The 27,065-nt window shown below is 39.8% G+C and overlaps 1 protein-coding gene across 1 annotated transcript; it reads right to left on the reverse strand.

Annotated features, from left to right (window-relative positions):
- On the reverse strand, positions 1-25,606 carry LOC119739551. The gene is made up of 4 exons (XM_038214530.1): positions 24,943-25,606; positions 16,069-16,488; positions 12,996-13,118; positions 1-1,474 (listed from the first exon to the last, which is right to left on the reverse strand). Exons 1-4 carry the CDS (start codon positions 25,016-25,018, stop codon positions 1,251-1,253), a joined length of 843 nt encoding a protein of 280 aa, XP_038070458.1. The 5' UTR covers positions 25,019-25,606; the 3' UTR covers positions 1-1,250.
- Positions 25,607-27,065: the final 1,459 nt, after the last annotated feature.

Here is a 27,065-nt window from a genome sequence, read left to right on the forward strand (position 1 = left end):
TTAAGGGCCATCGTAGTTTTTGGAATTATTTTATTCGTTTCTAAATTCGAAAGTAATTTTTTTCTTGATAATGTATACACTTTTCTTTTGGTAAATGTTCTCTGAGATCGACTTGGTCTGATAATATCATGCGAACGAATGTGCTGAAGTATGCTTGAGGACACAAGGAAAATACAACAGACTAATTTACTTAACACAAGTATTAAAGTGATTGATATAAGACGATTTCGATCTCTAACAGCTGTCATTCGGCAATAGCTGAGACGTATTCAAACTCTACTGACGAAAATTCTTGACCCAGTGCTTAAATAGGTTGACCAATCTTTGAAATTGAATGATAGATGACTCAATCGATTTTGCCAAAAGCATGTGAAATTCTTCTCGGGCAAATTGGTGAATTGGAGAATTGGAATGAAAAACGTTTTTAAATAGCCGGGAAGACCTATAATAATGCTTTCAATAAATTATCGCATAAAAGAAAACGCAAATGGTAATTAGCCGTTTGGTTTTCACAGAAACGTCACAGTACGAAGTGCCACCATTATGACGTTACATAGTTACTATACCTTGGTTTTAGTAATATAGGGGGCCCACCCCTTGCTTGATCAATTATAATTGCACACATTCATACTTGCACACATCTCACACAGCAATGCGTCGCAAGAATACACAATAGTGCACATTAACTAAGGTTTGTGGAACTTAAATATGTTATTTGTCTTTACAAAATGGAAGTGGGACTTGAGAATGGTAGATCGCTGAACAGGTAATACCAAATCACATGAAAGTCCCAGATCAAAAGGATCAACTTGTTCAAGTGAAAGTCGACCTGTATTATTTGTCAGAGTCACAGTGACACTAGGTTCTCTGCATTGATAGACCAATTGATGTGTCGAATATAAAAATAACATCCATGCGTTTTTTGCATAGGCTGTTACAGATTTTACCAATACAAGGGCGGGTACAAAGATGCGTATATGATTTGTGCCTTATATACGATATGCTATACATACATGTATTGACTGCACTGAGTTTTCTTAACCGCAAAATCGTTAGTCATTTTCCGAGTCGTCCGAAAAAGAGGATAAGCCAACGTACTTTTAAAAAGTAGACGCATACAAAAATACAAAACCAATCATAATCTATTTTATTAAAAGGCATTGAAAGAAAAAGTAAAAATGCTTCGCATCATAGTTGTTTGTATAATATAAACAGACGGAAAATAATAAAGCACCAAAGAATATCTGCAACTACACATGGGCGATTGGACTTCGTCCCGCACTACCTCCTCTTGCAGCAAAGATAGCGGATGTTTGAGTGTGTCGTCCAGGTTCGACAGGTGCAACGGCCCGGACTTTGACGGCATGATTCCCACCACCGCAGTGTAGAGCAACAAAGATAATGGTGAAGATAACAGCCCCCGACATCAAAATGCCAAATGCCTCCGTTCGCGCACTCCGTCTCTTTGCGTCATCTATCCGGGAAAGTATAAAAAAAAAAAACCTCACATTTAAAGTATAAACAAATCACATTTAAAGAATAATAAACCATTATAAAACCCCTATTTTTTTAATTAAATGTTGAACTGATGCTTTTACACGTGATTCTATATAGCTTGGGCCCGCTTGCCTACTAGCTCACACTTTGTACTTGATTGACTCGAAAGCCAATGACATTGACATATGTTTTCATCCTTGGACTCAACGGTTCCTTGACAGTGGTAATATTAGGCCTACAGACAGGCGTAAGTGCTTCGACTGGTAATATACTTGTCGACCCGTAATGTAATATCGGTGACTGCCAATTGTCCGAAGGGTCGTCAGTCCGATGGTTCGTTAGTCCGAAGGTTCAATATTATGAGTCAGAAGGTTCGATAGTTCGAAGGCTCGATAGTCCGAAGGTTCAATAGTTCGAACGCTCGATAGTCCGAAAGTTCGTTTGTCCGAAGGGTTGTTAGCCCGAAGGTTTGATAGTCCAAAGGGCCAATTAGTCCGAAAATAGAATAAGGTTAAATAATCCGAAGGCTCGATAGTACAGTCCGAATAAACGATAGGGTGCGATAGTCTGAATCGACAATAAGGTTCGATAGTCCGAAGGTTCGTTAGTCCAAAGGTTCGTTAGTCCGAAGATTCGTTAGTCCGAAGGTTCAACAGTCCGAAGATTCGATAGCCCGAAGGTTCGATAGTCCGAAGGTTCAATAGTCCGAAGGTTCGTTAGTCCGAAGGGCCCATTAGTCCGAAAATAGAATAAGGTTAAATTAAATAATCCGAATACATGATAGGGTGCGACAGTCCGAATCGACAATACGGTTCGATAGTCCGAAGGTTCGTTAGTCCGAAGGTTCGTTAGTCCGAAGGGTCGTTAGTCCGAAAACACGATAAGGTTTGATAGTCAGAATCGACAATAAGGTTCGATAGTCCGAAATGACAATAAGGTTCGAAAATAGATTCGGACTACTGGACCTTACTTCTACTTCTACGTCGATAATTGACAGTGCGTCGAATTGGATATCTCGTCAATTTGCTTATTGTCGATTCGGACTATCAAACCCTATCGTCTACTCGGACTGTCGAACCTTATTGTTAATTCGGACGATCGCACCTTGTGTGCTTTCGAAATAACCTTCGGACTAATGAACCTTGTTTTTGTTTCGGATTACCGAACCCTCGGACCAATGAACCTTCGGATGTTTAAACCTTCGGACTATTGCATACGAACATTATTTCATTTTCGAACTAAAGAACCCCCGCACTAAAAAATTGCCTGGGCTAATTTTACCCAAGAAAGGGTGAAAACTGCAACTACCCAAAATTGGGTTGTTCTATATCCTATTGTTTGAGTAATTTTTTTTTTTAAATTCAACCAGAAGTTGTAGTGATACAAGACAAAATTAATTTTGGTCTTTTATGAGCAAAAGTTTTGGTTGAATTTAACAGAAATTCTAACCCAAACAATTGGTTACAGAACAACCAAAGTTTGGGTAGTTGCAGTTTTCACCCTTTCCTGGGTAAAATTAACCGAGGCAATTTTTCAGTGCGGTTATGGGAAATGTGTGCGTTCGGACTATCGAACCTTCGGACAAATAAACCTTCGGACTATCGAACCTTCGGACTATCGGGCGGACCCCGTAATATCGACCTGTAATGCAACAAAAATCGACCTGTAATGTAACATCGGCCGGTAGTTTTTTTTCAGCCGGGTATTCTTTCCATATCATAATATAATAACAAGAATAATACAACAAGAAGGCCGGTTTAATATGTAATAAGCATAGATTTGCTAGTATTTTGGAACATTTTTGGGAACTTGATGGGGGATCCTGTTATTATTGTTCAAATGTCTAGTCAGATGTAAATGTCAGATTCTTCTTTAGAAAATAAGTAAATTAAGTAAAATGCCCTTAGGTGGAAGTTGTAGTGTTACCAAATGAGATCATATGTAACTGACCAGCCAACAATGTAAGAAATGTAAGAAATCGGTCACAGAATAAATGAAAAATACGATTGTGGGCACAAGGAGTAGCCTCATTGTTAAAATGGGTGCCACGCCTCTAAAAGGCTGAGTATGCGATGGCTCCACATCTGAATTTATTTTCTCTCGCGAAATTATTTGTGAAGTTTAATGCGTTTATGAAAGGTATAGGAAAACTTTTCCACAGTGGGCATAATGAGTACCCCCATTTTTTAAATGGATACCACGCCCCTAAAAGGGTGAATTTGCTATGGCTCCACATCTGAAGAAACAAAAAATCTGGGCGAAGTTTAATACGTTTATACGGAAGGCCGTTCGTGCCAGGTATGAAAAGTACAAAAAAATATTTTATTGCGAAAAATGCAATAGTATCGCGAAATAACGCAATAGTATTGCGAAATAACGCAACATTTTGCTTGCGCAATAACGCAAAAGTTTTGCGAAATAACTCAGTACTTATTGCGTTTTTTATGGTGTATAAAAGCCCACCGTGCATGGCGGATCCTTGATATGTAAAGGGGGTTAGCGGAGGACAAATTATAAATGGGACCAAAGACCTAAAGCAATGCCTAGAGATTGTATGACGAGTGTTATTTCAGGAATACATTGGGATTTTCTACCCAGTTGGCATTTTCCAGACAGAAGATGATGGTTAATCATCCCAACAATCCCCATAACCCACCACTGCCTAATGACCCCATAAAAGCACGTCTTAGCTTTAAGAACAAAATGAAGAGTTACTGGTACGGTTTTTTTGAAAATCTTTTAAAATTCGTTCAGTTCTTTAACATACTTAAAAAACACTTTTGTAATTCATATCAGTATACGTTTTTCAAACAAAACCGCACCACGACAGGAGCACAATGAATAAAAACGCAATGACGGATAGGAACTTCAAGAATATTGAATCAAAATGGACAAATTAATAAAAGCCAAACTGAACACCCGTGGTGAATTTTGTACACGTCAGTATTGCGTTATTTCGCAAAACTATTGCGTTATTTCGCAATACAGTTTTTTAGGGGGACATCATGACTACCACGCCCCCTTGTCTTTTTAATATGGCTGTCACGCCCCTAAAAGGGTGAGTTTGCGATGGCTCCACATCTGGAATTTTTTCTCATGCATACAAACGTCAGTGGGACGGCTAACTTGGTAATTGATATAGTGTGATCAATACGGTCGAAGGCTTTCGTAAAATCAGTCGCTACAATATTGTACATGAAGCTTAGCATAGGCTTTGCATAAGATATTAATTAGGCAATATTGATCACCATCAAAACTTGAAAAAACTAAGTTTCCTAAACTATTCCAAAATACTAGAGAATACATGTATATGCTTATTACACCGGCCTTCTTGTCATTACATTACTACGGAAGCCTATTAGGGCCATGTATACCTCTTTGTCTTTAACAGCGGTGCGTTTATCTTTTGCGATGGAGCGTTTCTCTTTCATGGTTGCTCATCTCTCTTTGGAACGTGTGTCTCTCTCCCTCAAGAGGCAAGTCTACTTTTCACATGGGTGTATTTCTCTTTTAATTGATAAACTCGCGGCCGCGACTTATTAACTCGCGGCCGCAACATATTTATATCGCGGCCGCGAGTTAATCACACCTAAAGAGAAATACACCCTTATGAAAAAGGACTTGCCCCCTTGAAAGACAGAGACACACATTCTGAAAGAGAGGGTAGTTACAATCCCGGCCAAAATGGTTGGGACACTTGGAAATAACCTTTTTAGCCTCCAACGGTCACCAACTCCCCCGCTCCCCCGGTCAATGTTGTTCTCTCCAGCGGATGGAGCACACACCGCGCAATGAGAGACAACATTGAGCGGGGGCTGGGGGGTTGGGGGCCCAGCGAGATTTGGCCAGGATTGTAGCTACCTGCAATGTTGTAGGACTCGAGGACTCTGACTCGTGTCGGACTCGAGTCACATTGTTCGTGACTCGGACTCGAGTCACATTGGAAAATGACTCGGACTCGGACTCGACCATGACGACTCGGAATCAAGCTTGGTGACTCGTGACTCGAGTCACGTTTTTTTATCAAAAGAAAAGACATAACGTTACGTATTATTTTGTGCGACGAACGTAGCATTCTTTTTGGTTTTTACTCCACCGACAAAACACATCGCCGCGGAAAATCGTATCCGGGGGCCGAGCATGGGGTAGGGATGGGAAAGGATCACTAAGGAATAATATTTGGATGATGAAACATGGAGGGAAGGGATGGAGGAGGGTTTTTCAGGGATGGGAATTAAAAGGAAAACACATTTTGGGTCTAAACAACATTTACACACACAAGGTAAATATACACTGGGACTTACTTAAAAGACAGAATGGATAATAAAATAATTTTAATTTTTGTTGGATTAGTTTGGTGAACAAGTGACTCGTGACTTGGACTCGGACTCGAGGGTTGTGACTCGAGACTCGGACTCGGACTCGAGGCTTGTGACTCGGACTCGACGTTGGTGACTCGATTACAACACTGCTACCATGAAGGAGAAACGCACCACCGCAAAAAAGAAACGCAATGGGCTCCCGTACATTAAGGGTTGTTTTTTGGTTATTACATTTTTACCGGTCAACTTTTATTACATTTAAAAAAGGCCAAAAAATTATTACTTTATCGGCCGATGTTTAATACGGGTCGATTTTTATTACATAATGAATCGGTATTACATTGCCGGTCGATTATTACACTACCGGTCGTGACACAAACCACACCTCAAACATATAAGTAATAAGTAACTAAATCTAATGGTGTGTAACAATAGTGAACATTTAACATGCAGTATCTGTAAACAATCCAGATCATCACAAGGGGATTCCCTCTGCACACGTGTATCTACTTGATTTACGATGAATAAGATCGATCAATCACAGCTTAAAGGGCCATGCAATGTAATTGTGTTTAATGCGATCCTTGAAAATGCACCTTCGTGTTCCATTTAACCCTATTTTCAATTTTCGTTTTGCCAATTTGAAGGGTATTTGGTGCTTTTGGTTTTATGCTAATGCGAATTGCCATATTGATGAGCAGAACTGTGATGTCATTATAGACAGAAACCTCAATATTTCAGCACAAAAAGAATTGCTAGAATTTCGGATATTTTGCAGTCATAAATTTCTTTTCTTGGTTACTGTAAATGCATGGCAGTAGGCCTAAGCCAATGAGCAACCCATTCTCACAAATGTTTTCAATGAGCAAATTTTGGGTTCACAATTTGAACAGAAAACCCCTAAACTGAAGTTAACGTGCGAATTATCTCACCCCCCCCCCAAAAAAAAATAGTCATGAGAAGGGGCATTTGTACACTGACTATATGGTATTATTGGGTGCATGAATGTAGGATTTTATCAGCGCTCCCCATTGAAAATAAGGTACGAGCCCCCCCCCCCAAACCTATTGAATTTCGGAGGCCTAAGTGTCCGGAAAAAAACCGGTCTACATTTCACCGCTGCTAGCCCCCCCCCCCCCCCCCCCAATAAATATAGGCTCTAGAACCGCGCCTGCAACAACAGTGCCCTCAGTTATCAGGAACAGCATGGGCATAACCAAAAAGGATGTCAAATAGTTTCCATACATTTGAGAGGAGTACAAAGTTGTACACAATTTGTTCCCAAGAAAAATTCACTGCATGACCCCCTTTAATGCTGCAGCTGTTTCTTCATGTCTGCTCATCATTAGGGTTTTCTGTAAAAAGAAATGCGGCTTTTAGATGACAGCGTCTAGTCTTTCTGCCTATAGTGACTGTGCATCTATGTACTGGATGGTCTCTATGGTAACTTGGAATCATCCAAGAGTTATCACAGATATTGGACATTTTACATGAGTTGTCTAAATCCATTCAAAATTGCTGAATGGTTCATTCTTGTATCTTGAGTATGTGACAAACATTTATGATTAGGCGCCCGCTGTACTGGTGAGTATTATGTTTGTGACATTCGGGATACATCAAAAACACCCGAGGGATTGTGCACCTGATATAGACTGAAGTAAATATATTCAAGGACATAAGTGTCCTGTGAAAAATTGAAGTTCAGTGTTTCAGGACGAGATATTTAGTACGTTTTAGAAAAGGATGCAAACAAATTCGAACAATTTTGAACATGTTGAAATGTTTAAACCTATTATTGCTTCGAGGATGTTGGAAAGTTAGAACCAGACGTACTCAGCCATGCAATCATTTGGTGTTATTGTATTAAAAATTTCCCCCGTCACCGTAGATACAAAATACGATTTTTTATAGTGCTAATTTTTCTTAATTAAGTCATCTTTTGATAGTGCACCCAGTTACACACAGAAGTGGACAAGCATCGCCAGGTTGGATCTTTCCCCAGATACTCACTTTTACATTTCGATTGACAAAGAATAAATTATAGATGACGATTTCATTGAGCTCTATGGCTCAGTGCGGTAACGTGGCGGACTGTTTTGCGTTTGAATGAAACATTTCTTTGTCCGTAAATTATAATGACAAGAGGAATAGTAGGTATCTTCCAGGCACTTGCCCGTGGCATTGCTTGGCATTTTGTGACTGGATCCCGTCCCTAGTGTAGATGGAGGTCTTGTGAGGGCAGACATCAATCTACATAAACTAACCAGAATATCTCTGCACTGTGCATTGACATGAATGCAGAGATCACATCCCCAACGAGGACATTGACATGGCGCTTAATTCATGTAGGATAATTATGATTAATTAAACAAGTTTCTTTATACATTCCTGGCAATTTGTCTTAACAACGCATTCGATAAGTCAAAGGGATACTTGTAAAATGAGTGAAAAGATTTATCGCCATTCATGTGAATTTCATGATACTTCTTTTTTTTAAGTTTAAAAACAAGTACTTTTAATTGGCAGACGTGGGAAATGTAAATGTTTACTGAGGTAACTTTGTAGTATATGAGCGTAAACTCAGTGCCTTCTAAGAGCTTGCCAAAAAAAGTTAAAAGCTACATTCATCACAAAGAAATAATTGCTTGGCATTGAGAAAAGTGATCGCTGATATTCTGATACTTTGAAAAAGAAAAGTATTCTTACCGTGAAAAAATACACGGCACGCGTAGTATATATAGAGCTGGGCCTCTAGCGCTCAAAATGCTATTAAATCGATTCAGAATTCCTTTTCACTGAAGATTTTGTCATGGAATGTGGCCTACAAACAAGGCTGGATTAAGCCCAGTCGTAATCCTGTTTCAAACTGTTGAGCCAATGTGAGACTTAAGCAAGTCTAATTCACAAGTCAGTCAGTGAGTCAGTTAGTGAGGTATGAAGAGGACTAGGCCTATAGGCAGACCGCTCTGGGACTAACACAAATCCCTACCAATACCAAAATCACTTAACTATCGAGGAAAACGGTGATGTCATCGGAAGGATAACACTGTTTGCTGTGCAGCTGTGGTTAATTCTCCAAGTTTGTGTTTCCTTGGTTGATGTAGTACACGACAGTCAGTCAGCGAACTTTATTCGCAATTGGTTGATTGTTTCGTAATTTGTACACAAAGATCTTAAAAATGTTATGAGAGTACCCGTAAAGCCACTCAGCAACAGTAGCACCCTTTAGTGTCAGGATTTTGCACTTAAAACCTTTTAATGCACATTCATTAAAGAAAAGAGTCCTATATACTGATTCTGAAAAGTGAAGGCGCTATTGCCATTATGATGTCCCTTCAGCTACACACTACACTGTTCAAGGGTTTTCTTTACAAATGATGAACCTAAAATGTAACTTACTGAAAGAGAATTTTTGCATAATGTTTGCAATGAAATGACCGTCAAATACTGAAAAACGAAACACCAAAAACAGAAAGAGGACCGCGCGGGCAAAAACTCAAAAAGTCTGGCAATTCTTGATGTCGATGCAGCTGAACACTGTTGTTTTAAATATGTAATAGACGTATCATGCAGCATCATACCAAAGCGGACCTGCTAACTCCTTCAAACTAGTACTATTTAATTGAAAATTACATGTAATTTACATGCGAATTGGAAGTTACATGTAAATGACACAAGGGCGCATTAGAAAAAAAGATTGGATTGTAAAAACGTCATTTATCAAATGGGGCATTTAAAGACTAGGGCCATCCAAAAAAACTGGAGATCACTCCACAATATCATTGAATGTTAGAGAAACAGAGTGAAGGTGCTTGATAAGGTCATCAGGAGCAATAACAAAAAGGCTGAAATAGGAAACTGATCTTAAACACTAATAATGAGGATTGTTCGTAATCGTATGCAGCTGTTAGATTTGTTGATCAAAGGGAGAAGACTTGGGCCGGGACTTATTAACAGCTAAGAATGACTAAAACCTTTAAATCACAAATGTTGAATTATCTAGAGATTTTAAGACAAGATGCTGACAAATCATCAAATGAAGCACTATTACATAAAACTCTAAGAATTCATATATGGATCTGCAATTGATCATTACATAAACAATTCTGAAGAACCGATTTGGGTGAAATCAGTGGTCTCTAGTAAGTGTCTGATCAAAGGTTATTGTTTACGTTCCTTGCATATCGGAGGCACTTCACGATCGATACGCTGACGCATTAGTTGAAAAGCAAACAAATCCTGCAAGGCCAGGAGTAGTTTTGTTAGGTTTGCAAATAGCCTCATAATATTGCATCAAGAGGAATATTTCGCGCGAGGAAAGCCATCGATCCAGTTCCGTGACGTTTCTGATGGCATGAAGCCAGCTTGAAAAAGAACAGTTAGTGTGCAAACTTCCCAACTCCAAAAAAGCTTGAACTTGAATTCTAAACATATATTCTGGAACAAACACTGGACTATTCCGGCCCATTGTGTGGACCAGATGCATTATAAGACTTCTAATATTCATCAGTCATCCTTGATCAATTCAATAGAATTGTGAGCACTTTGGGACCAGCTTCAATTGGCTTCACTTGCCTCGTCTCGTTGGTCAGTTCGTCCATTTCTTTGTGACAGCCCTTTCTTTCAGCGCATATTTTATAGACACTTTTCACAGCCAGACATTGTAGGCCCTGGGGGCCCGGAAAGCAACGTTCATAATGTACCTCCTGACCATGCGCCTCCTTCGACCGACAAAACCCGCACTGACGGTCTCGTGATCAGTGGCTTCTAAACTTAACCAACAACCCTCGACACCAGAGAGGTAAAATAGCCCGGTCATTAATATTCAGACTATGGCAATGCAACCCTACACAAAAAAGAAGAAGATGTGTGTCTAAGATTCGCCATCCTTTCTCTCTGGATTCGCACACTGTCAAAATGGCCCGAGGCTGCATTTCGTCCGCATGTGAAAAAAAGCTCAAATTGAAAAGCATATCTTCAACACCCTCAAGCAGAATGAAAAAATCGACAGCAGTGAGTTATATTTGAAAAGAGGTAGTCAGCGAGTTGTTTGACAGTATACCTGGAGGCACTTGATTATGCAAATTAACTACACGAGCCGGAGGTGTGACAAGCTAATTGTTATTGCAATGTACCGGCAACCTTCATTTTAAAGTCTGGCTCAAAATACCTCACAGTCATCACCATTCTGACGATAATGAAATGTAAGCCAACTTCCATCAAGACGGGTGACGAAATTGGACACGGTTTGACAGTCTATGCTGCAAATTTTACGACGAGATTTTTTTTGAAACGACAGTACAGCGTGCCTTGCATGATTAGTTTTGTCACCGTCAGCAAAGAAGGTCCTGAGCCTCAAGTACGTATTTATCGCTTTGGTTTGAAACATTGACATACAAAATAACAAGCGATGAAATGGAACCCACTAAAAGTGCCAAACCATTAAATAGAAAAAGAGGGCTTAACAAAATAAATAAACATTAATAGAACAAAATAAAGAAATATCGTATCAAATTCAAATATTGTTGCCCATCATGGCAACTGAATAGCACACCTTTCCCGACAGAACCCATTCGAAGGCCCCTGCTTACGTGAATATGGGCGACTATATAGTTGAACACAAACAAGCTAAAATCAATACAGACCCGATCAAGTCTAGTCGAGTCCTGTAGCGAGGCTCTGTATGCCTGCAGACTACAGAGCACTGGTGGAATATATGTGCACTGAACTTGACTGGCTAGAAATCGTACAGAAAATTCGTTTCTAGGTGGTCTTTATTTCCAGACGCCGACTCGCGATTTGCACTGTTTCGTGGGATTGCTTACGCTAAAAATATTATTTCAAAGCCCGCTGACCATGACCACAAGTATTTTAAGGACAACGTGCAAGTTTTTTTTAAGCACGTGTCAGAACAAGGGCGGATCAAGAACCAAATTGTGTGTGTGGGGGGGGGGGGGGTTAATTTGTCCACCTTTTTCTTCACTCTCTTTTTATCAATATTTCACAAATCTGTAGAGGATGAGTATAGCATTGGTTTTAAAAACAGTTGGCTTCACCCCTCTTCTGGTTTATTAACTAAAAATAGAAAAGACACTTGTTGTTGGGGGTGGGGGTTGGGGGGGGGGGTTTGGGGTATGGCCCCCTTTAGTCCACCATCCGCCAGTGTGTCGGAATAGCACAGTGACATTTTTAACAATATTTTTGCCCGTAGAATCACGAAAACAATTCACTAGTCTGAAGTTATACTCGTCGCAAAGGGATAGGCCTATATCTTATTTAAGAAATCTACAATAAACGTGCTCAGTCATAATTATAAGGTCCCGGATTAGTTTGCATATACGACTATATACGACCACAATAGTTCAGATAAACATCAAGTACCCAAAATGCACGAAACTAGAATGCATACGTTTCATGTGGCAGAATGATAAGCACGGTGATGGCTTCCTTTTGGAGAATAATTTCCTAGACAAAGCACAAAAGGTATATGCAGGCATTGCAGTCATGTGTGGACCTTTGATCTGTTACACGGTACCCTGTGGAGACATTAAGGGTATCATAGGGAACAAATGATTGAATACGTCTCCACAGCGCAATTTCAATAGATCAATACGTCTCCACAAGGTTATCACGAAATAAATATATGGATTTAATCAAAAACTAGGAATTTCCTAGGTGTGTTGATTCGTCGCAAATTGAAGTATTTTATGTAAGGGATATTAAATCCGAATTTCAGACCAGGAAATTAATTCTGGTTAAAATAGGAGCATTGTGAAAATACACTTTCAAACTCGAAAACTTTAGTACACGAGAACAAAGAAATGACTCCACAAGAATACAAATTCCAGTATATGTGAGCAAATGATGATAGATGTCCACGTTGTTATAGTGAAGACATTGTGTGGATACTTACCCAGGTCCACACACGGTCTCCTCCTCTCTGATAAACAGTTTCATATGAATTTGGGGGTTAGGGTTATAGACGCAAAATAAAAAGGGAACACTCAAGGAAATCATGATTCAAACTTCAAGGTTGAAAGAGTGTTCACGGTGCGAATCAAATGAGTATTTTTCTCCGCTTTTTATCGATGTAATAAGGGGCGTCGGGCGAAGCCTCGCCCTTTATTACATCGACACTCAAGAACAATTTTAGTTTGAATTGACCGAAACACTTACCGTCAGCAGCAAGGCATGAGCCTTTGATGACTTGGGCAATACCCGTACAGTTGGGCAATAGGCCCTCACACACATCCATACCCAATTCACTCGTCTTGTTTTCATGGCACATATGGCAAATATCTGTAGAGAGAAGGATTTGAAGGTTGACGAAGTTGACATTATGTTGAAGATTGCATTCAAGCTGTTTTCCACGGATTATGTGGGCTAGTCCTTTACAGACTTCACGCCACTTTCGGGCACATTCTCATTTATTTTCAAATGAACACATTATAATCTATGTACAAAATTTATTGAATAAGGATGGGAATTTAAGTTTAATTTGGAAAACGTTTAGCGAAACTTTCACGTACAGTTTAAACGTTTATACGTTCAAAATTTGTAAAAATTTGTTTTTGTTAATTTGTTTATGCGCAACTCTGTAAATTACGAGCATACGAAACTTTGTCAAGCTCCGGTTTGCAAAGAGCAACTTCAAGTCACTATTTATTTAATAGAATTAGAAGAATTAATTTCATATCGTGCAATTAAAGAATTTGGGTTGCAGACTAGATGCAACAGTTTTGTTTGGAAACGAAATAATCCAATTTTTTTCAGAAACTATTGGAAAATAAATATACAAACATTGATAAATGATGATAAATATTCCAAATAACACTCAAGTCTTGAACTGATATAAATTACAATTTTGGAATGTCTCGCTTGGGATATTAGACAGTGGCGTAGCAAGGTCAATGTTATTGGGGGTACACGTGAAAAGGGCACTCGCCCATCTGTGTTGAAAGGTAGACAGGTTTTTTTCACAAGGCTGGGGCTGGGGCTGGGGCCAGACATTATCTTCCTATGGGGGCGCTGCTCAAACCGGACGATCATGGGCCCAATTTCGCTCGTACCCCCGCCCTGCAAACAGGGCGCTGGGAAGGGCTGATGAGCTTCACAGAATCTTGTGAAGGAAGTGGAGGATGGCATTCTGGGTAATTTATCATGACCTATATATAAAGCATCTGGCTGCAGCTGTTTAAGACCGCGGTTAGCTAAGGTGCGCAAATGCAATCCGAAAAGTTTGCCAAAGAAATGCATACACACCATACCGGATGTGATTTTTTTTTATTGCGGACCATGTGGACAAATGTTGAGCGTCGAATAATATGCATTTCGACTCTTCGTGAATTCGAAACGGAGCCTGAGCAACTGACGGGAGTTGAAAATTTACAAAACAGATAAGTTTTACAGATTTTCCTACATTTATTATGCTTTTCAACGAAAAAAGGGCATTTATGAATGGGAATAAAAGAGTGATGAATGACTCAGTCTTAACGGCCGTTTCAAACCTTGCAGGGTCGTGGTCGCGATGAATTGCAGGTCACAGGTCACGCAAAATCTATCCAATCAGAGCGTTAATTCGTCAGCCCTTCCCAGCGTCCTGTTTGCAGGGGGGGGGGGGGGTACGAGCGAAGGGCACAATAATTGGTCGCGTTTTTCAGGGCAACACAATTGCCGACGTTCGTGCGATATTTAAAAAAGAGGCACTCATTTAAAATGGACGCTGGTGAAAAAAGGCACTTGTTTGCGAAAATATGGCGGGGGGGGGGGGGGAGTGGATTATCAACCCCCTGGCAGCCTGGCTACGGCACTGGATAACACCGGTAAAAAGTGATGATTTGTGTACTAGCGCGATAACAATGCAGGAATTCCATAAGCTTATACTCTCAAAAGTGCCGGGTCAGATTCGACCCCATTGGCTATCCGGGTCAGATCTAACTGGACACTCTTCTTGGTCAAAATGACAAGTTTCATCGTTGGAAAAAAGACACGTTTCCTTGTCGAATAGTGACTCAGTCATGGGCGTCGCGAGGGGGGGGGGCGAAAAAAAAGAGAAAAAAAAGAGGGGAAAAAAGGAAAGAAAAGGAGACGCGAAGTCATATTGCTGTTAGTTTAATTGGTTGGGGTCAAATGTCCCTGCCCACCCTCGAAAATGATAAATCGAGAATATGCTGGAAAAGTACAGGGATTTCGGGGGAAAATGTGTTTTGTCCCCCTCTAGAAAAAATCCTGGCGACGCCCATGGACTCAGTGCAATTTTGACCTGGACAAGAGTCAGGTCAAATCTGACCCGCATTTGGGTCGAATCTGAACTGGGACTATTAAGAGTGTATAATTGTGTCTAATTGTTAAATGAGTCAGAGCAGAAACTACAGAAAGATCATGCAGTTGAGAACATTGTCTTTCCATGCCGTTCTGTTTAGGATGGAGTTGAGGTATTTGGGTTTATATCCCTGGTTCCGATCTCCGATATTTGTTCTGGATCATCCATTGAACAATTACAATTTGGTGATCAGAGCAAGTTCGGGTATAAGTGTGAATTATTTCTCCGTTGAGTGGGAATCAACAACATCTAAGCGGGGATCAACTGATATCTTGCAACCGCGCATTGCGCACGCGGCGGTGTGTGAAGCACGCGTCACGCCGAAGGTCAGTTGCGGAGGAACAGCGTTTCCGTGCGCCAACCGGTCAATGTCGAGCTCAAGTAATTTGCGTTCCATACCGCCCGGAATCAATGCAGATCACATTAAATAATCAGCTGGAATCCACCAGGCTGAAATTCATTCTATTTACTGTTGTTGTGCGGCGTGAAATCCAATTTGGGTTGTAGGGATGATGGCGTGACTCACTCGTGGACTGGACGGGCTGAGAATGGCTAGTCTGATTCTATCCAGACCTCAAATCATATTCGGAATGCATGGGAAAAACTGGACATTGTGACAATGTGAATTATTCAAATAATAACACACTTGTAATGATGGAAGGGGATTTCGTATCATTTTCCTTACAAAGGAATATAACAAAATTAAGTAATTCATGATTAAGATTATGAATGCATGGAACTTTTATAGATACGGAGCATAACAATATTCGAGTCAGAACAGTCAGAAGGCGGTAAACGTAGATCCTAAATTTTGACCAACTTGATTTTGTACGCTCATATCAATCATGAACAAAAATCATTGCAACAAGCTGTCCAAGTTTAATGACGCGTGTTTAAAGATTTTGCATTGCAGTGTGACTAACAAACCTTGAATTAAGATGTTTTCCTGGACGAAGGCCCTGTAGTACATCGTAAATGACACCCTACTGCTCCAGTTTGCCACACCCCTCTTCCTTTCCAGAACAATACTGAACTCCCGTCCACTTGTCATGAAAGACCGGTACTGGAACTTGGGACCGGAGTCACTGTCGTTGGTGCATATGCCGCCAACACTAAGTTCTGATTTGGTGGCATATGTCCTACCGTCATAGACATGCAGAATGAAGCCTTGACATTCCAGTGGATCGGGAACCAGACTGAGGAAGACGTGATCGTGGTAGTGAGCAGCGGAAAACACTAATGCACATTGTTGAAATGAGGTGAGCTGAGAGAAAGTGATTTGGAGCTCTCCAGATTGGTCCTCAAGGATGGTACATGCAGACTGGGGGCAGTAATCCTCAAAAGAAACTGCAAAACAAAAATGGTTAGGTGCATTAATGCTACTTTTAGTAAGTCGCTATTTGTTCGACCACGGAGGCTTCCAGAAGCCGTAATACTAAGTCGCTACTTGTTCGACCATGAGGCTTCCAGTAGCCGTAATACTAAGTCGCTACTTGTTCGACCATGAGGCTTCCAGTATAGCCGTAATACTAAGTCGCTACTTGTTCGACCATTCCAATAGCCGTTGCTTCAACAAGGACAAGCGATTGTTATGTTCCATGTCTGACTTGACCGTTCGCGTCGTAACGGGTTAATTTTTGTGCATCGTGTTCTACAAAATGATGTGGGAAAAAAACAATCGAAGCTGATCTATTTTTGAGCAATTGTTTGCTTTCATCAACAACATACGGATCATTAGTGGTTACCGATAATTAACATTATTGTTAGATCATACAGTAGATTGTTCTCCGGATATTTGCATAACCTGGACATGTCCTCGAAAAGAAAGTTCTCAAAAGAGGAAAGTTATTGACGGGGTTGTAGGCCTACATAGAAAATTCACACCGAGGCCGGTATCTTCTGACTTCATAGCCCTATAGCCATAATGTGTGCAGTTGCTAGCTTAATAAGTGATCATCTCTTGACATTTCCCCCAAAGGTCAGACAAAGCTGAGTCTTAACCCATCAATCGCACATGTATGGTTTTCTGTAAAACAAACACTTCTTTTAAATCGCAAGTATTAGCTTCAGGATCATTACAGATGGCTGCTGTTTGACAGAGGTAGCGATATTTGCCATGTTTTCTCACACCCGTATCATAGTAGGCGATTGTGCTCGTTAGGCATCTCCGAAAGCGAGCATTCACAGTTCCTGGGTATGCGATTACAGATTTTGACTTTCTCGAACCGATATCTGCAGAATTTCTTTTTTATAACCAATATTATTCTGCATATGCATACTTGGCGTTTGTACTTAAAGCAAAAGATGTCATATTAAACCGCGGAAGAAACACGTTGTTTGATAATGAGTGCTATACGAAGACTGCTGCTTTATGTATCCACATAAGGGATAAATCATTACAGCTTATCATCTAGCACATCTCCATCGAAGCGTAGAACATCGTGTCTTCACCTTGCCACAAATTGCAAACACACACATTCATTATTCAACAGCCCAGAGTTATAAATTTCGGATTGGTTTATGGCCCGTGGATAATGACATGGCCAAGAAATGTCTCAGACAAATAATAAATGAATGCTTTTAAAGTCCGAAACGGCCATAAACGAAAAATGCCTATCTTTCGTGTGCTATAAAAAGCGCTCCTGCGCCTAGAAAGTATTTATATAAGTGGCGAGCCTGTAACTAAATCGCAGAGTGGTTCAATTATTAATGGTTAGATAGTCAGCCAGCGTCAAGGATGGTTGACTAGGCAGGAAATTGCGTGCGAAAATAGAGTTTCTCCTGAAAGGGCACATCTACCGAAACAGCGAGTTCACATTTTGTCGTTGCATTCAAAATAAAAACATCGAAAACAAAGAAACAACACTATACAAACAACTACAGAACCACAAAACTATAAAGAACAAGATGAAACCAGATGTGCATCGCAATATCAGTGTGCACCAAACTGGATACAACATGTAGGTAGTGGAATTATCCTTACAAGTATACAGCTTAATGTCAAACAACATTCCTGCTCGGGGGGTGGTAAGTTTCTGCTGCAGAGATTTCGGTCTTCACATAAGACAATACAAATTACATAAAGAAACATCATGTAATGGCCAAGTTGTTCATTTTGGACATAGACTGGGGAACAACATTTCAGATGACAGAAAAGAATTTTCCAATTAATATTCATATTTTAAGAAATTTTTCCATTTTTTTCATATTGGTTTGTCGCCCACCAACGTAATGATGGTGAAGGGATAATGGAGCAAATCCAACAATATCAAAGTTTACCTCACTCCGACACAAAAATTCCACAAAACGTCAATTTTATAAATTCTTAACATTTATCCAAGTCCTGTATTTAACAGTTAGGGATGGACTTAAGTTAATAGGACTAGTCAAACCCCGGAATATTGCCACTTTGTATAAATATGCTATCAATAAACAACGTTCTATTATGTTTTTGAACTGCAGAAAAACCGTGCTGTTATTGTTATTGACTGAGTGTCTTTTTAAAACTTGTATCACTTGTACAACACAATCAACGTATCATATTATGTTGGTTCGCTACATCGCAAATGCTATAGTCCATGCTAATGGTCGTTATCTGGATAGCTTGGAATAATTTGTTTCCAGCAAATCGACAATGTCCCAGTACAACGTGTGCAGTCCAATTGCCCAAATGTACGTAGATAATGCAGGACATGTGAATGTAAATCATTCCTCATGTTCATGACGTGAGTTTGGCTAATAATTTACACGGCATGTTGTATCGCAGCAGCCCACCTACTGCCGTCTGATTTCCCTTGCCCTAAAGCAGACTAGAACTGAAACCACTTAGGCTATGTCGAATCCGCATTGCTTTCTTATTCTAAAATTTCTGAACGTTATATTTAATACTGTGCGAACTATACGTATCCAACTTGATCAAAAAATGGACACCTGGCTGATATCCACCTGATACATTCCCTGCCCGGGAGTCCATGAATACACAAGAACTGTGTTCTAGAGAGTGGTGTCCTATAACGTCAGTTGAATCCTCAAAACCTGTTATTGTTTTTCTTGGAAATAGCTTGCGTTTTATGAAAAGTTTTATGAAAATCGAAATAACGGACATAGGCCCTAGACGTTATGACCTGGAAGTGTCATGAGATGTCTCCTTGATCTTTAAGCATTGGTACATTACGTCTTTTTTATTTTGAAAGAAGCAAGAGTAGTTTTGAATCATTCTATATTTTCCTGGTGTTAAGACCCAAATGGCATATTCATCACGTAGTTGCAGGTATATACAGTATTGATGTATGTTGATGTATTTCTGACATGTTTATGTTTATGCACCTTTTTGTCATGAGAAACATAAAAAACACGCATGCCTCATAGATGGCCTCTGTGAGCAAGAATACCAAAACTCAGTTTCTATTTACTGATGGATCGTCACTAAGTGGGAACCACATTGCACTGAACCCTCATGCCAGAATGAGATCTGCTAAGGGTCAAGAAGATGTTGAGTCTTAAGATTGCCGTAAGCTCCTCACCATCATACTATTGAGTAAACGGTCAAGGATGTCAATAATTAGGTAGAGCACTGTGTAGCGCCCTCTTCATGATGCATTTGCTGAATTACACATGACTACGACGCGCCTCATTTGATCAGGGTCAATGTATAATACCAAGGCTGTCTTGTCGCGATGTAGTCGCTTCTAATGCAACAAATTTGCCTGGATCGATAATATGGCTGCCGAGTTTCCTGTCGTTAACTGTTGCCTGCGTGAAGAGAGCTTTATATAATGTATGAGCATGGCACTAAATGCGAGATGTCTCCGAAGAAAGCAACGTCTGCATTTTCTTTTCTAGGCTGTTGCTCATTCCTACTGGGATGCAAGAGACTGCGAGACGGCCGACACATGTATGCAGATTAGAAGATGTGTATGGCACTGTATATGAATACTCCCAACTGAAATCCGTCCCCTGTACATACACACAAGCAAATCACGTAGCTTGGTTTTCTACGCCCTTAAGCCAGTCTTGATAGGAAATGTCTGAGTCATTCTAGTTTTACAGAAAAAAACCGACGAAGAGCAGAAAATCAGGTTGATCAATTAGATATCAACAACAAGGTCTGTCGGTACATTTTATTTTCAGATACAGAAAAAGCGAATTCAAATCAAGCCAAATTAACTATTCCTTTATTCGTATAGCAACGCAGACAAAATGGTTATTTCTTTGTTATATTTTGTCATATTGGACTGAATACACATTTCCCCAGCACTTTTACATTTTAATTTTTCATTTCGTTCTGCATTTTTTGTATTTACTCGAATAATTGTCAGAGTTTAAGCAATAGCATTTTGGAAGAATACAATGATGTGTCTCCGCTTGTTTTTGTTTGTTTCGCTTTCAATGGAAATTGTTATCTTTTTAAGAAAATTTTATTTTATTCCTCTTACATCTGAAACAGTTTCTTCTGCAAGGAAACTCATAAATCTTCTATCACAACGAAACATTGTGATGCAATTTCACAGGGCTAAAAGTAATTGTACTTAAACAATGTCTCTTTGATAATATGTAAAACCTTCGATAACTTACCTATAAATCGGATTTGTAACTCATCTTACATTTCCTGGATACATCAATTAATAAACAACGAAATATCAACATCGCAAACCTGACCTGCATATATCTCATGAGCCAATTATTAGCAAGGCCATGCAATGGATGTTTACATTATTCGGTCGGAAAATCTAGCAAATTTAACAGTTAATATTGTGAAACACTATACAGTATTCGTACATAATACTCAATGCATTGATCGATAGTGAAACATTATTGTTTAAGCAATGATCAAAACTCCCCCGAATATTTCGACATTAAACATTCTAGATTACTTGGGTACATTCCCATATCATGAGCTGTAATAAGATGCATGCTGTCCAAGACAAAGCCCCCCCCCCTTCCCCCGACTAGGCCTCTCCTGAAACCCCGCATGCTGATGATGATGACAGTGCGGGGAATCACATCTCATCCACTTGTGCATCTGATGATGTACCTCAGGAAAAAAATCTCATGTTTGTCAAGGCGGCCATGAAAATTAATGCGGAATGTTCGCTTTCCCTCCATATCTGGATCACACAATCATGTGGCGACACGTCGCCAAATGAAACTCCGATTGGAAATAATGAATTAACGAGGCCTTTGAGGTACGAATCGGCCCAATTATTTCAATTGAACAAATTATAGTAATAAATAAACACACTAACGGTGGTTATAAATAGGTGTCATTAACACTCAGATAATCGTAGTACAAGAGGAACATTTCTTGACTCAGTCGAGATCGTCTTGGAATCTTAACCGAATACAAAATACCATGTAAACAAACTAAATATGAATGTCTCTGAATTGTGTGTTTTCCTCTGGAGAGTTGGGGGGGGGGGCTATTTGGTGACAAATAAAAAACCAACACTTTTTAAAACTGTCCTTCCCCCTATTGGTATAGTTCGAGGTAGCTGACTTACAGCAGGCCTATATAAATGTGCGCTTATGCCAGATGAGTGTTTGTTTGTACCAAACATTAAATCATGAAGCAGCTGGCTTAAGTCCCCATATTTTCCACCTGTCACAAGCATAGTTTATCAGTATGTGCACCAATGAAACATTGTTTTATGTACTAAGCACGCAGCTTGACCGTGTGCATGCATGCCTGAAATAAAAGCACCAAAATAAGAGAAGTACCAAACGTCAGGCCTCAATTTTATGATCCCAAGATCATTAATTAATTATTATACAAGAATAATAAAAAACAAATTATTCGTCAGTAATCTTCTTTACTTGGTGTATAATTCGAAGTAAACGATTAGGATAGGCTTATAAGAAGTAAGTACTATTGTACCCAAGACTTCATTTCATCTTCCTCAGGTCAATGAAATCCCGTATTCGTTAATGAATAAGGCTGTGTCCGAATTACTTGACTACGGCTTGAAATTACACACATATCTATGGAAGGAGCTGCAGCCACTTCCCATCGACTCGTGTGACAGGCAATGTAAAGCCGCCAAGTACTTCGGACGCGGCCTTATTACGCCGCCTACGTTTTGAGTCGTTTATCTGTATTCAATACTGCGAATCTGTATGCAATACTGCAAAACCAATTGCTATTTTCATCAATGGATAACTGATTATTTTTCAAGTATTAATCTAAACCTATTTTCCAGGTTTTTTTTATATAAGATATTCCAGATACGTTTCTCAGTAACAGATGCAGAACGGAGCACCGGTACATGTACTATGTCCCAGAGGTCAACGACTGTTCAGACCCCACTCCGGTCAATCTCTTTATTTAAGCATAAGAAAAGTTAGTATTAAACAATTTTTACGGAGTATTGGTCTTAATTTTATGGTCTTCGAATACATTTTTTCCATTCGTATGCCACTTCCTTATGAGTTTTGTGCGTAGAATATTTAAAGGTCAAGTTGTCGTAAATGCTAGTTTTTGGCGAATGCTCTTGTGTCCTTTGAATGGAAGCCTTTATTTCACAACGTGGTTTTTGAATAAAAGTTCATAACTGTTTCAATAAAAATGAACCGATTAATTTTTAAGATAACAAACGAAAGCCCTTTTAATTTAAAGCACATATAGTTAAAGGCGAACATTTAATTAATGATATATAACCATTTAATGGAGAACGAAGACACTTATGTATAAACCTTTTTAACCACCTCAACAGATTTCACAGAACACATCATTAGCGACCTCCACCTTTAACATTATTTAATACTTCATGAATTGTTTTCCCATCACCTATATTGAAAAACAATGGTTACTCATTGATGAGCACATTACTGAAACTACTAGTTACCGTGACCACCCATCCAGACGTCAGTTTCTATATACCGCGGCATCTGCATGAGCCACCGCCGGCAAGTCTGCAAATTAAGATCATAAATTTAAACAATCCAAATACTACAAAACAACAACCAAAAAACAAACAAACAAAAAGAACAACACGAACATTCAGGAACAATCAAGAGAAAATACTTATGTTTGCAGGTCTAAGTGTCTTTTAAAGGAAATGAAATCTTCGTTTTTATACCACAAAGATCAATGGTCCATCATCACTGCAGTTATTCTTGTGCACTCTTTCCTCGTTTATAGACAAATAATAATCTATCTATAGTGTCAAGACTGAAGTACGCTGGCAAAGTGTAGTCATGCATGACAAATATCTTCTGAAATACACGACTCCACCACCCACGCAAGTTCATTTGAACAGGTGTTGGATTAGTTATTAATTAACTTAAATTACTTTACACACCTGTTCTTGCAATTATTTAACCAAAGATATAGTTAATTTCATGTTTGGGAATGTTTTTTTCTCCTTTTTATCTAAATTTAATTTGAAATATTCGTCCTTTTCAGATTTGTTAATGTAATATATGGCGGATCTGGGGGGGGGGGGGGAGGGGGTGCAATCCCCCTTCAGCCGCTGATTAATGTTGTGATACTAGCAAAATGGGTCCAAAATAGTAAATGGAATGCTAAATTTCCTAAATATATGCTCAAATATATATGCTCAAAGAGAAAGCATCGTTGATTTCAGAATTTTCGGGGGGCATGCCGCCCCGGACCCCCTAGTTCTTGCCTTCGGAATGCCTTCACTCACCCCCCCCCCCGTTTCCTGAAAGCTAGACCCGCCCCTGTATAAGGTCGATGACAGAAATTGGTACCAGCGCTCCATGCCTTAATTCAATTGGGCTCTAGTCAGAAGCCATATACCCGTATACCATTTATAGCAACGGACCAAGACCGAAATCACGCTGCTGGCAACGTCAGCAATGCTGCCCCGCTGTGATAATCGGGGATTACTCAGAGAATATGTGACTTTTTAAACAGATCATCAAGAGAATAAAAGGAAAATGACTAGATTCACTCTTATCAATATAATATTGAACAACCTGAAGAAATGAATCGTGGCGGGATTTGAACTGGCGACGAATTCCGGAAAAGTGTACCGGCCCTCTACTTACTGAGCTATTTCCAAGGTTTGCAGCACTGAGATAAGGTTATTTAAAATATAGAACATAAAAATATGGTACAATTTTGAGGAAATGTTTCAACTTCTTTTGTCAGGCGTTGCGATTATTAAATTTATTATTAATAATGATTGTCCTTTAAAGTGATGTACATTGAAGGAAAAAAGAAATGTCTTTTTAAAATACTATGCCTATAAGGAAGCATTTCCACAGAAATGGTTTTTGTACAATTGCGAAATTATTATCGTTTTTGTTCTATTCGCGTATAACCATTACTCCTTTGATATAAAATATCATCGATGCTGGAATCACGCAAGAATCTCTCCAGAACTGATGGAGAGAAAGTACAAATGGAACAGAACTCCCTTCGGTATTTTTAGTATATACCCTGACAGACAAGGTCCTCAGTAATAATTACTCCAATCTGATATAGACTCGGAAGGATTACTTATGCATCTCAACAAAAGCGACAGTTGTTTTACTTTATAATGAAAAAGGATTTCAGATTATTTGATGGCGATATTCTAGCCTAAAAGCCTGTGGCATTGTATGTCGGCTCGCTATTACAGCATCTACAGGTCAACACACATGACGCGCATACGACAATGTACAAGCCTTAATTCCACGAATTACATTAGCGGGAATTGAGTTGAGGGGACAGCAACACGAGGTGCTATTAAGCATGAATGGTGCATATGCAAGCTCTAATTGCTAAATATTAGGAGTGATTACTCGGTAAGTAATGGGGGGCCTTGGAGAAGACAAAATTGGGGAACTGAAACTTACTTATGCGGTATGCAGAGATAGCTGGCGAACAAAATATGGCAAGGAAAATGTTAAACATCAGCGGAGACAGACGCATAATTCACTGGCCTCCTCCGTGCTGTGTGGTCAGGCTACATCATGCCTCGTCATCTTGAGTCTTCCCGCGTGCATTTCATACATGTACCTCACACCATCGTTCTGTCTAATTCATGGTTAAATCATTCACGTCTCGCCAAGAACACGGACGAGTCTGCTGATGTTGTCCCAAGGCAGACACTCTTGTATAGTGAAGGTGTCTGCTTGAATCGCTTGGCCTTCGCGATCATGAACATGTGAGGATAAGGGAAGAAAGACGAGTAAAGCGAAGTCGGTTCATTTCACACTGACTCTCTCGTGCGGCACATATCGCGACTTGCAGATCAATGGCTAAACTTCTACACAACATCAGCTGACACTTCAGAGTGTATTCAGTAGTCCTTATGCATGTGCACGTTATAGGCAACGGCCTCGTGTACTATATTTTCATTCCTCCTAACCAATCCTCATGAGATAGTCTTCCTTCATCCGGTCTCGTCAATGCTTGTGCTATTTCCAGTCAGTCGTACTACTTCATCAGCAGTCGAAATATTGAAATGACAGCTGAAGTATTACCAGACGGGACTGCGACCGCATTATCCATCACATCTCGCTGGTAGACACAAGGGAGTTATGGAGAGAAAATGCATTGAAATAACTACACGACGTTTTGTAATATGTAACTGACGTTTACATTCCCATAGTTGTTAACAAAAAAATCCTAACTTTGATGACCCCTGACCCTAACCTAAGCTTATTTTATACCCTCACCAAACTTTGTAAATTTGGGTTTTGTATCACGAGGAATCAATTTAGCCTAATTGCGACATTAAAATTTGCCTAAAAACAGGACTTGAAACACTAGGGAGACATTAAAATGATTCCTTAATCTACCTTGTCTCCCCAAGGGCGGATCCAGAACACAATTTTTTTGGGGGGGGGGCCAAAAAAAATTTGGTCCCCCCAAAAAGTGGGCCAAAAAAAAATTCTGCGTGGGGTTCGGGGCCCGTAAGGGCCCCGAAAATTTTTTGGATTCTAGATGCTCTGTGGTGCGATCTGAGGCAATTTCTGACAACTTTAACCAATGTTTTTTGAGGAAAAGATGGTGGTGTACTCATTGCCTGCCTTTATTGCGATGTCACATAACAAAAAAAAAAATTGGTTTCGTTTTGGGGGGGGGGGCATGGCCCCCTTTGGCCCCCCCCTGGATCCGCCCTTGTGTCTCCCTAAGGTATAACTTTTGATGGAAACTGTACACACGAATTTCAGCTGTTGAGCATTATTTCGGAACATTCCACCTGGTACAACATAACATGGGACTTTGTGCACTTTTCCGATGAAAACATTCAGACGATGTTATTAAATATTGTTCGATACATTTCAGAATTTGATTTATTTTATCCAAGCCACGCGGTAAACCACCTGGTAGGCCGTTCGATGCGTACGACAGAGGGCGTTCGGCGATAAAGTTTGACCATGATTTGACGATGTCTTTATAGAGCCTGAAAGTTGACCCCTGGTGGCGCGCTGCCGGCCCCCCGAATAGGAAATTAGCGTGTAAAAGTCGAGAGTTTTAAAAATTATTGTTGGCACAATGATTTCTTAAGAAAATGACCCTCGGGTTGTAAGGGGGGTATTTAACCCCTCCCCCAATATTTTGTAAAGACTGACTTTTTCCATTCAAATGCTCTATTGTCACTAGCGCTTACCCCCCAATATTAGTAAAGAGTGCCCTTCTATTGTTAACAAGTGCCCTTTTTTCCTGAAACAATTTTTTTTTTAACAAGTGACCTTTAAAAAAAAAATCGTGCCCTCTCTTGTGCCATTGGCCGTTACGGATGTCTTTTTTTTGAATTTCGCGCATGTATCGCACTGAAAAGCACCATTATATTGTCCCTTAAGTGTGCATAATCGTCAGTTTTGAACAGCGCCCCCATCGACAAGGGCGGATCCAGAACACAATTTTTTTTGGGGGGGGGGCCAAAAAAAAATTTGGTGCCCCAAAAAATTGGGTCAAATAAATTACGGCGTGGGGTTTGGGGCCCGCTTAAGGGCCCCGAAAAATTTTT

This window comes from Patiria miniata, unplaced genomic scaffold, assembly GCF_015706575.1.
Source record: "Patiria miniata isolate m_02_andy unplaced genomic scaffold, ASM1570657v1 HiC_scaffold_30, whole genome shotgun sequence".
Lineage (NCBI taxonomy): Eukaryota > Metazoa > Echinodermata > Asteroidea > Valvatida > Asterinidae > Patiria > Patiria miniata.